This window comes from Tetrao urogallus, assembly GCF_951394365.1.
Source record: "Tetrao urogallus genome assembly, chromosome: 13".
Classification (NCBI taxonomy): domain Eukaryota; kingdom Metazoa; phylum Chordata; class Aves; order Galliformes; family Phasianidae; genus Tetrao; species Tetrao urogallus.
Genome location: NC_136826.1, coordinates 13,943,851 through 13,957,316, shown reverse-complemented (window position 1 = coordinate 13,957,316; position 13,466 = coordinate 13,943,851). Strand labels below are relative to the sequence as shown.

The 13,466-nt window shown below is 48.8% G+C and overlaps 1 protein-coding gene across 2 annotated transcripts in view; it reads left to right on the top strand.

Annotated features, from left to right (window-relative positions):
- PCDH19 (protocadherin 19) overlaps positions 1-11,164 on the top strand; it is a gene marked incomplete at both ends in the record, with an annotated part of 47,851 nt that extends 36,687 nt beyond the window's left edge. For both annotated transcript variants that reach the window (XM_079542047.1, XM_079542046.1), the window contains one exon: positions 10,602-11,164. In XM_079542047.1, the coding sequence (XP_079398173.1) occupies positions 10,602-11,164 (563 nt within the window). The remainder of the gene's footprint in view (positions 1-10,601) is intronic.
- Between the last annotated feature and the right edge of the window lie 2,302 nt (positions 11,165-13,466).

Below are 13,466 nucleotides of genomic sequence, written 5' to 3'. Positions count from 1 at the left end.
CTGAGCAAGAAACCGCACCGGGGCTGACTCAGGAGCAAGTTCCCCCAGCCAAGATCTGCCTTCCCTTTCCAAACACATGCTGACAGCTGAGCAATCCTGGCTGTATCAGTATTTCCAGGGCCTTCCCTCCCACCACTCCCTAAATGATGAGAGTGTTTTTTTAAGACTTCATTTCCCGGCCTTTCCCTTTTATCTCTCCAAGCAGCAAGTAAATGAGCAGCCCTTTAGTTTTTAGTTACTGCTTCTGCACTTGGTGAGCTATCAGAGGCTGTTGACAACGACTTCTCTCTTTTCCATGCTCCTGCCTGCAGGATTTGGGGAGATAATTCATTTGGACCTGGTGCATTGTCAACTTTCAGCAGGTGTAATTGCCTAATGATCAGTGCTGATGCTGTTGTTAAGCCTGTTAAAACTTTGTCCTGCTGAACAGCCAGACTGCGGCTGTCTCAACGCCTTGTGCCTGCTGTGTCAGCTGGGGCTCGCTTTGATGCTCACTCCCTGTCCCCAGCTTGGATTGCTCCTTTCCACCTCACCTCAGAGGGGATGTGGCAGCATGCTAAGCTGTCTGGGGGAACTGGTCCAGAACGTACAAAGAATTGGAGAAGAGCCCCATGGAGAACCAGGTGCTCCCCCAGGAGAAGTCGCTACCCCTGTGCCCAGGCTGATGGTGAGATGGCAGTGAGCAAGGATGGGGCTGTCACCCACCCTCAGGCATGAAGGAGCTCTTAGGGGAAGCTAGCACTAGTGCTATGCTGCTTCTTGGTGACCTCAGTGCCACTTCTGCTCTTCTCTCTAACTCGGATGCCTTTTCTGTCTTTGTTATCTCCTTTAGAGCTCTAATTGGCCACTGTCACTTCTTTGCTATACATCTGAGGTGCCAACTGGCTGCTGCCATCTCCTGAAGCTCCCGTTTCCCATCCCCGCCTCTTCCGAGGCTTCTCCTTACTTAATGGCACATGGTGAGCGTTAGAGCATTACCATCCCTTTTCCAAGAACAGTCTCCATCCACTCTTCTCTCGTCCCCCAGTGCCTCATCCAATTTAATTAATTATACTTAGTATATTACGCATCCTGTCAAAGTTTTTCCTTTCCGAGGTTTAATGGTTTTTTAATTCTAATGCATGCTGCATGTGTCAGTGTTTTAGAAGCGAGCAGAGCACGCAGCGGCAGCGAGGCGGCATTACATCTGCGTGCAGCAGACAGCAAGCAAACACGAGGGTGGGTCCTGGTAGGGAGGCTCCAGCAGAGTGACTGCAGGACCACAGCGTGCCTGCAACTCACGCTCCCGTTGTGCTCGGAGGGAAGAGCAGCCCCGTTCCCACTGTGGAAGGACACGCTGGGATCAGATCTACCGAACTGCAGCTCTGTGCCGACACCGGGCTGTCAGAGCGGCCGCAGCCGCGTGCTGAGCTCGGAGGTGAGGAGCTGGACTCCTCGCCTTTCACTCGCTCTGTCTGAACGCTCCCAATTACCGCCGTCATTTCAGCCTTGCTTTGTTCTTTTGCAGGAGGATGTGGTGGGGACTGCACTAATCAGGGAGCGACAGTTGGGGCTTGTACCTATCGTTCTTTATTTCCCAGTGACAGTTGAAAGGTTTGGTCAGTGAAGTGGCTCAGTAGAAGTGACTTTGCGGGGCCTTACACTTAGTAGCTTTTGGTATTTCCAGATAAAACCTGCTCAGACTAAGAGAGTTGTGATGTTTTTTTTTTCCACCCGTCAGTATTGAAAACCACTTTGGTTTTGAAACTTCATCTGGGCTCTGTGTCACATCGTCGCTGGGAATAACAGTGCTGCAGTGCGCTTCTGCTGACAGCCCTACAGGCTGGGGCCAGGAGTGGATGCAGCGCAGTGGGTGCACCTGGGAGCATGGAATGTTGTGAGATCAGTTCCCTTGAGGCTGCACGGGCAGAACAAGAGCCAGAAGCCCACCCTGTTTCTGGATTGCCTAGCGATGCCCAGCCCCACTCAGTCTGGAGCACTGAAGGTTTGCCGGTGTGCTTGAGAGATGTGGGTGCTGGCAGAGGGAGGGGAGAGCATTCCAAGAGCAGAGCACAGCCAGCTCAGCCTCAGCCCACCACATCACCTTTAGTTGTCCCAGCCACCTGTCAGTGGGAGAGAGGGAGCTCAACAGGGAGGATGTTTATTCTCCCAAATTTAAGTCAGGAAAGAAAGGAGGAAACATTAAAATATGTATTTCCAGCATCAGAGCAGTGCTGGGACATGTGCGTGCAGCACAGAGCTCTTGCGTGAGACCATCCCCATCATGCAGCAAACACACCATGGAGCCAGCTGCTTTCCTTGGAGTACACACACAGGTGATGAAAATACCACCATTTTCCATTCCTGCAGTTCAACCGCCTCCCCAGTTCACAGCTCAAGGCAAACCAGAAGGTTTGTTTTCACTATCACCCACACGGATGTGGGGCTGATGGAGCAGGAGCCCACCTGCGTTGCTAGAAATTGAGCTTGGTCATGGCTTGCAGGCAGCGTAATTTCCCTAGACTTCTGAGGAGGTTTTGGATTTGGCTGTTGATCTTACAATAGTTTTAGATGTATATTTGTGGGTGCTGCTGGATGCTGAACAATTTAGAATTGCTTTTGTAGAACCACCCCCGGGGCCCTCCTGGTTCCCGTTGGTCACCTTTGGGATTTTCTGGTGCATCTGCAAACCTTGTGCAGCATCCTGTCATGGGCTGTCCCTGTACTCAGACAAAGGATCCAGCAGCATGGAAAAGCTGCTTGCTGGTCAGAAAAAAAAAAAGCAAACAGTTGAACACCAGGGAGGGGATAATGCTGCGCTCCAGCATGGAAGAGCGAGAGGTCAAAGTCATGATGAGAAGTGGCCAGGAACCAACGCTTTTGGTTTAAAAAAAAATAAATTCCCTTACTTGCTCAACAGTGGGGAACGCCCCATCGTGCTGGGAAGCCTTCCAGCTCCCTTCCACTCCTTAGAGCTGCGTACTTTTACAAAGTACAAAGAGCTTCTCATAATGTTTTGCCTTGTGGGTACGTATATGATTAATTCCATGCAAGCGTTGCTGGTGCAGTAACAATACTGGAGGTCCTAAAACTGCAAAAGGAAACACATTTGGCTCATGCTTCATACACAATCACTTACACTTAAGCTATTGATAGTTGATTGGGATCTGTAGACTGCTGGGCTGATGCCACTGGGTTTCTGAGTGCATTCAACGGCTGGAACAGACAGCAAGGCTGTAGGTTTTGGCAAGCTATAGGTCTCATTAGTCAGGCTGACTGTATCTGACACGAGAGATTCCCATCCACCAAGATGAAGCTCACTTCCCTAGGCTTTGGCTGACGTCCCAACAATATTTACATGAAGGACAACAGAGGATCAGTGTTAGATTAAGGCTGTGAGTTTCCAGTAGGCAGACAGTTAAATATTCTATTGAAATCCTCTTTTGATTATTTAGATAATAATGAAGTTTATGCGTGTCCTTGAGAAATCTGGGGAAAGGCAGTTGTTTTATGCTAAGCATGCAAAGATGTGTTTAATCTTGATAATGGGAGTAAATTATGTATCAGGGTTTATAACTCAGCTCCTTCATTTCTCGCTTGCTCCGTGGAAAGAGCAGAAGCCTCTGAAGGAAGCGAGACGCGTGCGGATGGAGGGAGCAGGCAGGAGGGCTGTGGGATGGGGCACAGGTGTCCCCAAGGCCAGTGAAGCCGTGCTGATGTGCGCTGGCCCGCTCCGCGGCAGGTACAGGTGGCTGGGCATGGCTTCCTGTCACCCCCAGCTGCAATGTCTGTTTGGCTGGATTTTCGTCGGGATCGTCAAGAAGCAATTTTCTGAACGCCACCTAATTTTGAATGGGATGCTGTAGTAATTTGATTCATTGTTGCCGTTTGAATTTGGATGCGTGGCTGGTATTGCATTGCCGCAACACAGTCTATTTGAATTTGGCTGCTTCAGATTTGACAATAGCACAGAAAAGTAACCTTTGGATTAATTTGCTCTAGCAACTAAAGTCCCATTAAATGGAAGGCAGCTGGTGTCAAAGGCATAAATGGAGACAAAGTTTTGCTCCCAATTGTAGGAAATGTGTTTAAACAGACTAGAAATGTTTCCATCTCTGCAGGGTATAATATACTCAAATGGTTGCATTAACATGAAAAAAATATAAGAAAGAGAGTATTTAGGACAATCCCTCTGTATCCAGTGTTAATGAAATTGAATTCCAGTAATGAAGTCAAAGGGTTGTATTCTTCAGTCAGTGCACGCAGTACAGTAACTTCCATTAGCATTAATGGGAGTTGTGCATATGAATTACAGAGCCATAATGGCTAGAGATGGAAAAGGTCTGTCGGATGCTGGAGTGCTTCCCTCTCTGAGGATCCTGCTCGCTCCAGTCTCATGTGCAGCCTGTTGGCTCGACGAGGACGTTAATGAGCCCTGCAGTGAGTGCCCCAGCTGATGTGCAGGTAGCAGAGTTCCGGAGGTAAAATCCTGCTGCTCCGGGGCCACAACAAGCTCTGTGGATCACTCAAGTCCCCAGAAAAGGATTAATTGGAGTTTAAATGGTGTGTTTTGCCTGTTCTCTGAATGGGAATTAATTTTCCTGGGTAGAGGGGCATGTCCAGCGCTGACTTGCATCCTGGCTCACACCTTGAGAGCTTGGCTCTGTTTTACTGCACGGTGTGCCCAGAACCCAGCTCCTTATGTAGCACTTCCTCATGGCATTGCACACATCCAGAAGGCTCCAGCCAGCCCAGGAATTCGTCTGGGGAGAAAACGTTCACTTCTTGGAGGTGCATCCACCCGCAGTAGGAGGGAGGGATCCCCATTGCATCCCATTTGGCCATTACAGAGATGCTGCTCACGAGTCCCATTCCAGTGTGGGTCCTCATCAGTTGCATAATGAATTAAACTAATTCCTATCCCTTGTTTCATTAAGATAATTCCGCTTGGCATTAGCTTTGTCCAAGCACCGCTGACCTCCAGTGCTCGGATAGACAATCCAGGATTAAAAATGCAACATTTTTTAGCTCACATAAATCCCAAATAATGGCAAAAGATAGAAAAAGAAGGGCTCCGTGTTGCAGTAAAAAGCATTTGTCACTGTCTGTATTTATTAGTATCCTCTGAGCATTGTACAGGAGAAGCTGCAACAGGATTATATTTGTGCATAGACTGGAGGCTTTTGATTAAGCAGGGTGAAGAAGGCTTCATAAAAGCCCACAGGTCAAAAATATAATACACTATTCCCCACCTCTTCTTTTGAGATATTATGCTATTACAGGAGATAAGGGGAGAGGTGCATAGTCTTAATTTACAAGCAAATGATGAACCCTGGCTGGAGATCTCTTGCATTTTGCTTGAGCTTATTAGTGGCAGGGCCAACTATCCTCACACGGCCATGCAGGGCAGGGCAGCTGCAAAATTCGGGTTTTCCTGCAGCATGCAGCTTCCCAAGAGAGGCAGCGAGCTGTGCGCAGGGCTTGCACAGTGCCTGGCAGAGAAAAGAAGGTGCTGGAGTTGAAAAGAAACCCCAAAGTAACTGGGTGATGGGTGTTAAATAATGCAGTTGCGCATTGTCCGTGAAAGATGGCTAACCATGAGTAAACATCAGCAGCAATGTTTGATCCCTTCATGTTTACTATTTATTCATATTTATTATTCATAAATTCCGTCACAAATGTTAGGCCTGCACCCCAGTGAGACATTTGCATTTTATTTTAAGTTGTTTTTTTTTTTTTTTTTTTTTTTTCTCCCCTAGTTTTGTGCACTGAGATTTAATGATTTGCTTTTCCACAGAGTTCCCATGCTCACTCTCCTTGGCTCTTCTCGTCTTGTTTCAGGAAGAGATTTCTAACATGGAAAAGTGATATTTGAATAGATTCCCCTAAGGCAATCAATTTACTTTTAATTTGTCTGGAACTAAGCTTTTCTTTGTTGCAATGAGAAAAGATTGAAACTGCTGTAAAATTTATTAGCTTCCAGGAAGATTTTGAAATGAATTTTTTAATGATCGTGCTGTTTGCTGTACCCAGGAGCAGTGTCACCGTGATTACAGTACAACCATACGGCTGCTGGAGACGCACCACAACACAAAGATAAAGCTGTGCATCCATGGCCAGGGCAGCCCAGGGACACCGCTCCCATCTCCTCACACCCAATTTAGGGTTTTGGGCCCAGCACAGCGCATGCAGGTGCTGCTTCTGCCATCCATTCTTTCTTACTTTTCATTTTCAAGCGTCTCCTCCACTCCTTTTCCTTGCTCTCCATGTAATAGTACAAATGAGCTCCACTTACTCACCCCTGCAAACCTGCTCTGACATGGATTGGATTGAACTGAGCGTCTGTTTGAAAATGGAAACTCCAGGGACTATTGTCATCGCCCAAATTGCACCTTAGATTGTATAACAGCACATGTCATCTGGCCATTTATCAGGAATATTACATTCCCAGGCACTTGCACCTCGGTGCGATTTAACTTTGTCTCTTTGGCCAGCACTGAGATTCCTCTGCAGATAATTCAATTGCTCTGAGAGTTGAATGGGCTCCTTTCAAACCGGTTTCATGTTGCGCTGCCGCAGAACCGAGTTCAGGTACTGGAGACTTTGAATAGGAGACTGAAAGCACTTGCAGGTGCAGGATGTCCATTAACCCTTCCTTTGAACTGCAGAGGGCCCCGTGCTGGGAGGAGTTGGAGGCTGTGCCGCTCCATGCACAGCACTGTCCCTCTGTCCCCGTGTCCTCTGGGCTGTACAGAGATGAGCCATGGGGGTCGGCACTGCCTCTGCTCCTTCTGCAGCCCCTGCCCAGCTCTGACCCACCTGCAGCACTGGGCTGCCCGCAGCACATCGTTCCATCTCTGCTGCTCCCCCGAGGTACGGGCTGAGGAGGTTTGAAATCCGGAGCTCAACGTGGGTTTTGCTGTACTTGTCAAGGAGCGTATTAATTCCAGAGGTGGCTGTTGGTTTTATTTTATTTCATATTTGCTGTGCGAGAGCTTATGTTTAGCAGTGACACATTTTCTTCTGCCAAGGATAACTGCGCATCTTCTGGAAAGGCGTCTGCTGGGCTGTTTTGCACCTGGGGAATCAGTTTAAAAGCACCATGCCCTGAGCTGCTGTGACTTGAGCTTGTGGGTTTGTGCTGGATGAAGGCAGGAGGTGCTGAGAGGTGGGCACTGCCGTGCCCTGCCGCTGGGGGACCTGCAGCTCCCATAAACACACCGATGGCAATTGGGCATGGTGTTCAACATCTCCCCCAATAGCCCGTGCACAGTGCAGGTATCTGACTGTCCTCCCAGCGTGTCTGTGGTGTGCTCAGCTGCTTAGAAAGCCCAGTCCTGCTCAGGACACCCTCAAGCAAACAGTGCCCGAGACCTGAGCTGCCCCTTTTTTGCTCCTTCTGGGTCCTGCAGGCAATATTGCTCAGCCCTGTGCCACCCCTGTGTCTGGCGGATGTGGGAAGCTGCCAGGTCTGGCTGCCTGCCATTCATCATGTGGTATGTGATGTGGGGGTTAGTACCTGGGCTTTGCTCCTTGCATTAAGAACATTTTTTAGTGCCGACAATAACAGTCCTATTGACTAGGGCAGGTCTAGAGCTGTAAAAGAATTTCCTGTCATCCTATTTCCGATTGTTAAAGAAGAAAAAGACAGAATAGTGCAATAAAGAATCCGTGAATGTGAATGGCTGTCCTGGGTGCCGTTGTGGCTGGGTGAGTCAGACCTGGCTGCAAAGGGCAGCGAGGAGTCTGCCTGGAGGCTTTGTGCCTGCCGTGCCTGGGGCAGCAGCTCTTGTTCTCCGGCGCTTGGCTGGAGATGGATGCTGCAGTTCAGCTGCCTCTCAACTGTGATAGCAAAGGAGCCGTGCGGTGCTTATATGTATCAACAGGGCATGCTTATGGCATTAAAATGGTATTTTGTATGATCTATGTGATTAACAAGGAAATAGGGTGATTGGGTGAATATCCTCATTCTGCCAAAGAGAAGGAGCTGCTGCTCAGTGCCCTGCGCTAGTGCCTGGGGTCTGCTGCCGGCTGAGGGCTCACACTTGTGCTGTCCCTGGGAGCAGGACAACTTCTGGCTCCTGGATTTGGTCTCAACAGAAGAGAGCTGAGACATGGTGGGGACAGGAGCAGGGAGACTGAATGTGGAGCTACTTGTTGTTTTCAGGTCTGTGGATGGATGGTGACTTGTGTCCCTCCACCTGCCAGCCTGCCATCTTTCATAGTTGTTTGCATTCCCACTCTGAAATTAAAGGTTGAAATGGTGCAACCCAACGCAATGCTTTTCATCCCTTCTCCTGCCTGCACTCGAGCTGTCGCTTGCAGACAGGCATCTGGTGTCCAAGCAGATAGGCACCAGCAGGCTTTAGTAAAACCGCTCCTAAAGCTTAGGTCCTTTTGTTGCATTTGAGAAAAATCTGCTTGAACTACAGTAATCATAGAATTGTTAAGGTTGGAATAAACCACTAAGACTGTCCAGTCCAACCATCAACCCGTCACCACTGTGCCACTCCAGGGAAACAAGGTGAAGCCCTTGCTTTGTTTTTAACTGTACCGTATAGCAGCTTGCAGTAAGTAGCTCAGGGCAAACCAAACTCACTTGGGGTGAGCTTTGCCTTTGCTGTGGTGATGTAGGGGGCTCACCCCCATGTGGTCCTGTGCTGGAGCAGACAACCCCAGTGCACCCCAGTCCGATGCTTTATAGTAGCAGAGGGGCTGACACGGTGTGTGCTGCAACATTGCACCCAAGGTCACACAGCACAGTAAATCACATCTCCCTGGGATGAGAACCCAAGATATTTCTGTACCCCCTCCAGCCACTACCAAGTCTTCAGCCAGACTACACAACTTTGTGTGCCTCTAGCACCCTTTTGAAGTTAAGCTGTGGATAAATAGGCAGACAGCAACATTTTCTGGGCAATTTTTCTCCTTTTTTATTTTGCTCAAGTACTTGAAAGCAACAGAATCAAACTGTAAGAGCATCGGCTTTCAGATCTTAGTGCAGGTTGTTCTGCATGTAAGGCTCAGAGCACCTTTCTCTAAAGCTGCTGTAAAGGAGGCTGCCGAAACCCAGACCTCCTACACAGCCACCTCGCGCCGCGCCTCGCACCACCGGGTAGCTGCTCTGATGGTGAGAAAGAGCTAATGTTTTACTCACAGCTTTCCAATTAATTGGCTTCTTCTCCTTTAAAAAAAAAAAAATCCCTTTTTTTGAAGTCTGCCTTTTACTCGTTTATTCTCTGTAAGTGTTAAGCTGCTCATATTTTGGTGCATTGTGTTATGTGCTGAGAATTTTTATCAGCTGCCCTAGTGCTAGAATGTGGTGGAAATACCAATGTGTCTGAGGAGCTGAGGTTATGCACACAGATGTACAAAGCATCAAAATGAACTGTTTCAGACAGACAGGAAGCAGACCAAGGCTGAGTCTGCACCTTCGGAGGGCTTGATCTATCACACCGACACCGACTGGGTGCATTCTCGTGTTGTTAATAGCATTAATTCTTCAACACTGCTTTGCTGCTTTACGGGTATATAGATTATAGCAGGCAGGAGCTGCATCTTTGCCTGTGAAATGAGGGCTATCTGCAATTACAAGTTCTTATCAAATGAAAGGAAGCTGGAGTCGTAAGCCGAGATTGAAAAGCAGCCAGGAGTCCACGATGTTTGGTGGCAGCCACGGTCTGGTGCTCAGCAAAGGCTCGGGAAGTCGAGACTCCTGGATTTGATTTCCAGTGTTGCACTTGGTTGAGCCCGTCTGCTTCTCTAGGTCTCGATTTATCCACCTGCAGTGGGGACAACACCTCCCAGGGTGGCGGGGATGGGACAGTGCTTTGGGGACAGCAGTGGGGCACCGTGGGGCACCTCCTGCTGCTGAGAGCCACCTGTGGCTGCGCTCAGAGTGGGACAGGAGAGGTCCTTGGAAAGTGTGAAATACTGTTCCATATTTCAGCCCTGTAAAGTAGGGTTGGGACAGCCCTAAGTTGAGAGAACAGATCTTTATTACTCTCATATGAATAAAGACCCAGTGCCAGAATGACATATTTAATCTTCAGTGGAGTGGGCAGCCTTGGAGATTTATAAAGGCTGTGTTGTGTGGGAGGCCAGCGGAGTTGAGCAAAAAGTTGACACATACAAACACAGGAGAAAGAAAGCACTCTGTTCCCTCTGCTCGCTTCCCCCTCCAGGCCAACCTTAAGTGTCACGACAGACAGTGCTCAGAGCATGGTGGCCCTTAGCACGGGCTGCTGAAAGCAGGACCTGCTGACGGCATGCAGCCCGACACGTGGCAGAACCCCGTCCTCATTTGTCTGCTGCTGTAACTCGTTTCCCCCACGTCTCAGGTCTGGCAGCAGCAGCAGATCATAGGACGGCTCAGGTTGGAGGGGACCTTAGAGATCATCTTGTTCCAACCCCCCTGCCACGAGCAGACTCGCCAGCCACTAAAGATGACACACAACCAGTTGGAAATTGAACTCTGGTCTTTAGAGCAGTGGAGAAATGGCTGTAAAAATCCCCCTTCCCCGCGCTGCTGTAAAGCTGACAGCCGTTTGCTGCAGCGTTGGGGCAGGAGGATTTGGGCAGCGCTCGCCCTCTTCACACGGCCTTGTGTTTTCTCCATGCAGATCAGAGCGAAGGATTTCATTGCAGGGAAGAATGCCGCATCCTGGGCCACTCGGACCGGTGCTGGATGCCCCGCAGCGCCGTCCCCAGCCGCGCCAAGTCCCCCGAGCACGGCAGGAACGTCATCGCCCTCTCCATAGAAGCGACGGCGGTGGACGCGGAGCCTTATGCAGACTGTAGTGCCAAAAGGACCTTCGCCACTTTCGGCAAGGAGGGCGGTGAGCCGCCGGCCGAAGAACGGCCTGCCAACCCCAAAGGCAAAAGAACGGTGGAGCCGGCCGCCGGCAGCCCCAAGGTGAGCGGCACCGTGCGCGAGGCGGGCAATGGCTGCGAGGCCGCCAGCCCCGTCACCTCGCCCCTGCACCTGAAGGGCCCCACGGCCTACGGCGGCCTGCCCTGCCCCGCCGGCCGGCCCCCGGCGAACACTGGCCCTGCGCGGCCCGCGGAGGCCGAGCCCAGGGGGGCGGACAGCGAGGGCAGCCTGCAGGAGGGCAACCCGCTGCTGCAGGACCGCAGGGAGAAGGACTCGCCGGCGGGCAGGAGACTGAGGGACATCGTCCTCTGAGCAGCGCCCGGCCGCCCAAGGGGCCCAGCGGGTCGTTTTTATCGCTTACCAATGGTTCACAGATCGCTGTATTTAAAAGCTTTCCCTAAATGTATTGTTTATAAATGAAGCTGTTGTTAATGTGACAATCCCACTTGTTTCAGCAGGCGGCAGGGGTGTTCTGTGGGCAAATAGCGCATTTTCCTTTTGCCAAGAGGCAGCGGCAGAGCCAAGCGTCGCGTTTCTTGGATTTATATATTTTTGTACCTCAACGCCAACGTAAATCTCTGTAATGCTCAAGAATCAAATTCCAAATTCCCTCTACAGACCCTTTTTTGCAGGCGAAGCAATGGCCATTTGTTGCGCACGACTTTCAAATTACATCTGAGTGAGTTTTAATATTCGCCCCATGCAAGGTTGTTTCTGTCTGAAGATGTTGCTATTTTGCTGTGGACACCCCTGCGTTTATGAATCCTTTTGCTGTCACATGCTTATCTGTACTACTATTGTATTTGATATCGCAAATTACTGTCCGTCTAGTGATGGCAAAAGGCTTTCAAGTTTAAAACAAACAATCACCACCATCTCACCGAACCCTTGGGGAGTTCCAGACCGAGTGGGACAAGTGCTATTTCCAGTCCCCACCATCTGCAGCCTCCACCTGCTCTCAGGGCAGGACGTTATAAGAAGGCATCTTGGGGAAAATTCTGCCTGAATTGCAACCGCCATATGCACTGTGCCGAAGTTTTTCCCTTTATCCACTTCCTTAGCGTAACTTCAAGGCAATGCATGGAAAGGTGTTTTTTTTTTTTCCAGAAGTTTCTTTCTTGTTTTCAGCTCCTGGATTTAGACATGCCCTGTCTCGAGTCATTTCAAAGTCAAAGTGACGGAATTATTTAGGAGATCTAAATTACCTTCTCAATTAGACACACACTTCCCAGTCAGCGTTTCCCAGCCATGATTATGCTAAGTGTGTGTGTGTATGTATGTCATCATGGCATGGATTTTAGACTGTTCCGATTTCTTTTTATCCCTGCATCATGAATAAGCATGGAGTGAGCAACAGCGATGTTAATTTAGGGGCAGACAGGTGATATGTAACAACACTACTAATTCAATTAATGTGCCTTCTTAATGGAGAAAAAATTAAAGCGATTCATTATTTTTTCTCATAATTAGGGACTTTTTTTTGTGTGGGTACAAATTTACTCATATAAAATTGATTTAAAGATTGAGCTACTTTAATAGCCATTTTGTAGGGGGGAGAGACGGAAAGAGTTTCACAGCTCTCTGCTCTCTTTCAGTGATAATTCCTCAGTGAGGTATGAGTACGGTAGGAGGATTTCAGTTAGTGTAGCATTTTTATTAACCCTTCACTTGTCAGATTTTCCTACCCTAAATAATGTTTCATAGAATCTAAAATTGATTTTGGGAGGGAAAATATATAGCTCTTGCCAATGTTTGCTGTACCAGCAAGTTGAAATTAGCAGTTTCTAGAGAAATAGTCTTTCTAGGCATACATTTCATGATAAAATATTTGTTACTTTGATTTATTTAAATTAAAAATGTCAACAGGAAAACAAGCTCCAGTCATTATTGTCCTCAACATAAAATAAGCTCGAGTAATTTGTTTCTTCAGGGTGAACTGACACTGCCTGAAGTTGTAGCCATTCTGAGACAGGTCGGCAGTCAGTGTATTCCCCATGCCACTTGCCAGGGCCAGGTGTTGGGAAGGAACCAACCAACAAAGGTCCTCCAACAAAATTTGTGATGCTTCCCTCTGGTGTTATTACTACCTCATTCAGATCAAATCCTGTGCATTAATGTAATGTCATGTACCCCTCCTAAACGTGAACCAGGGATTTTTCTCTCTCTTCTGGAGTTTGAGCCTGTGGTTAAGGGATATGTTATTTCTGTTCCTGCGTTGTTTCCTGCCTGCATACTGTACTGCTGTCATTTGTTTTTGTTTCTTTCCAAATGTGTGTATCTTTATAAAACAAGCAACAGAAGAAACGGGCTGGCTTGGGGCTGTTAAAGCAACTGGGTTTTCTGTAAACGTTAAGCTGGGTTTATTCTGACATTACCTGTTTTTGTCAGCTCTGCTGGGCTTTCTTTGAGGAAAATCCATGTATTATTTTGCTGAGCGAAAGCGCCTGCTCGATACACATCTGTCCCCTCTGCAGAAACCATCCCATGCCTTTGGACATCGTCCCCCCATCACAGACAGACCTCGCAACCTCCATCTGGGAGCAGGATGGGACCGGTGCCCTCGGCCCCATCACAGCCACAGGGATGAGAGCATGGCCCCCTTCGCCCCAGGCAT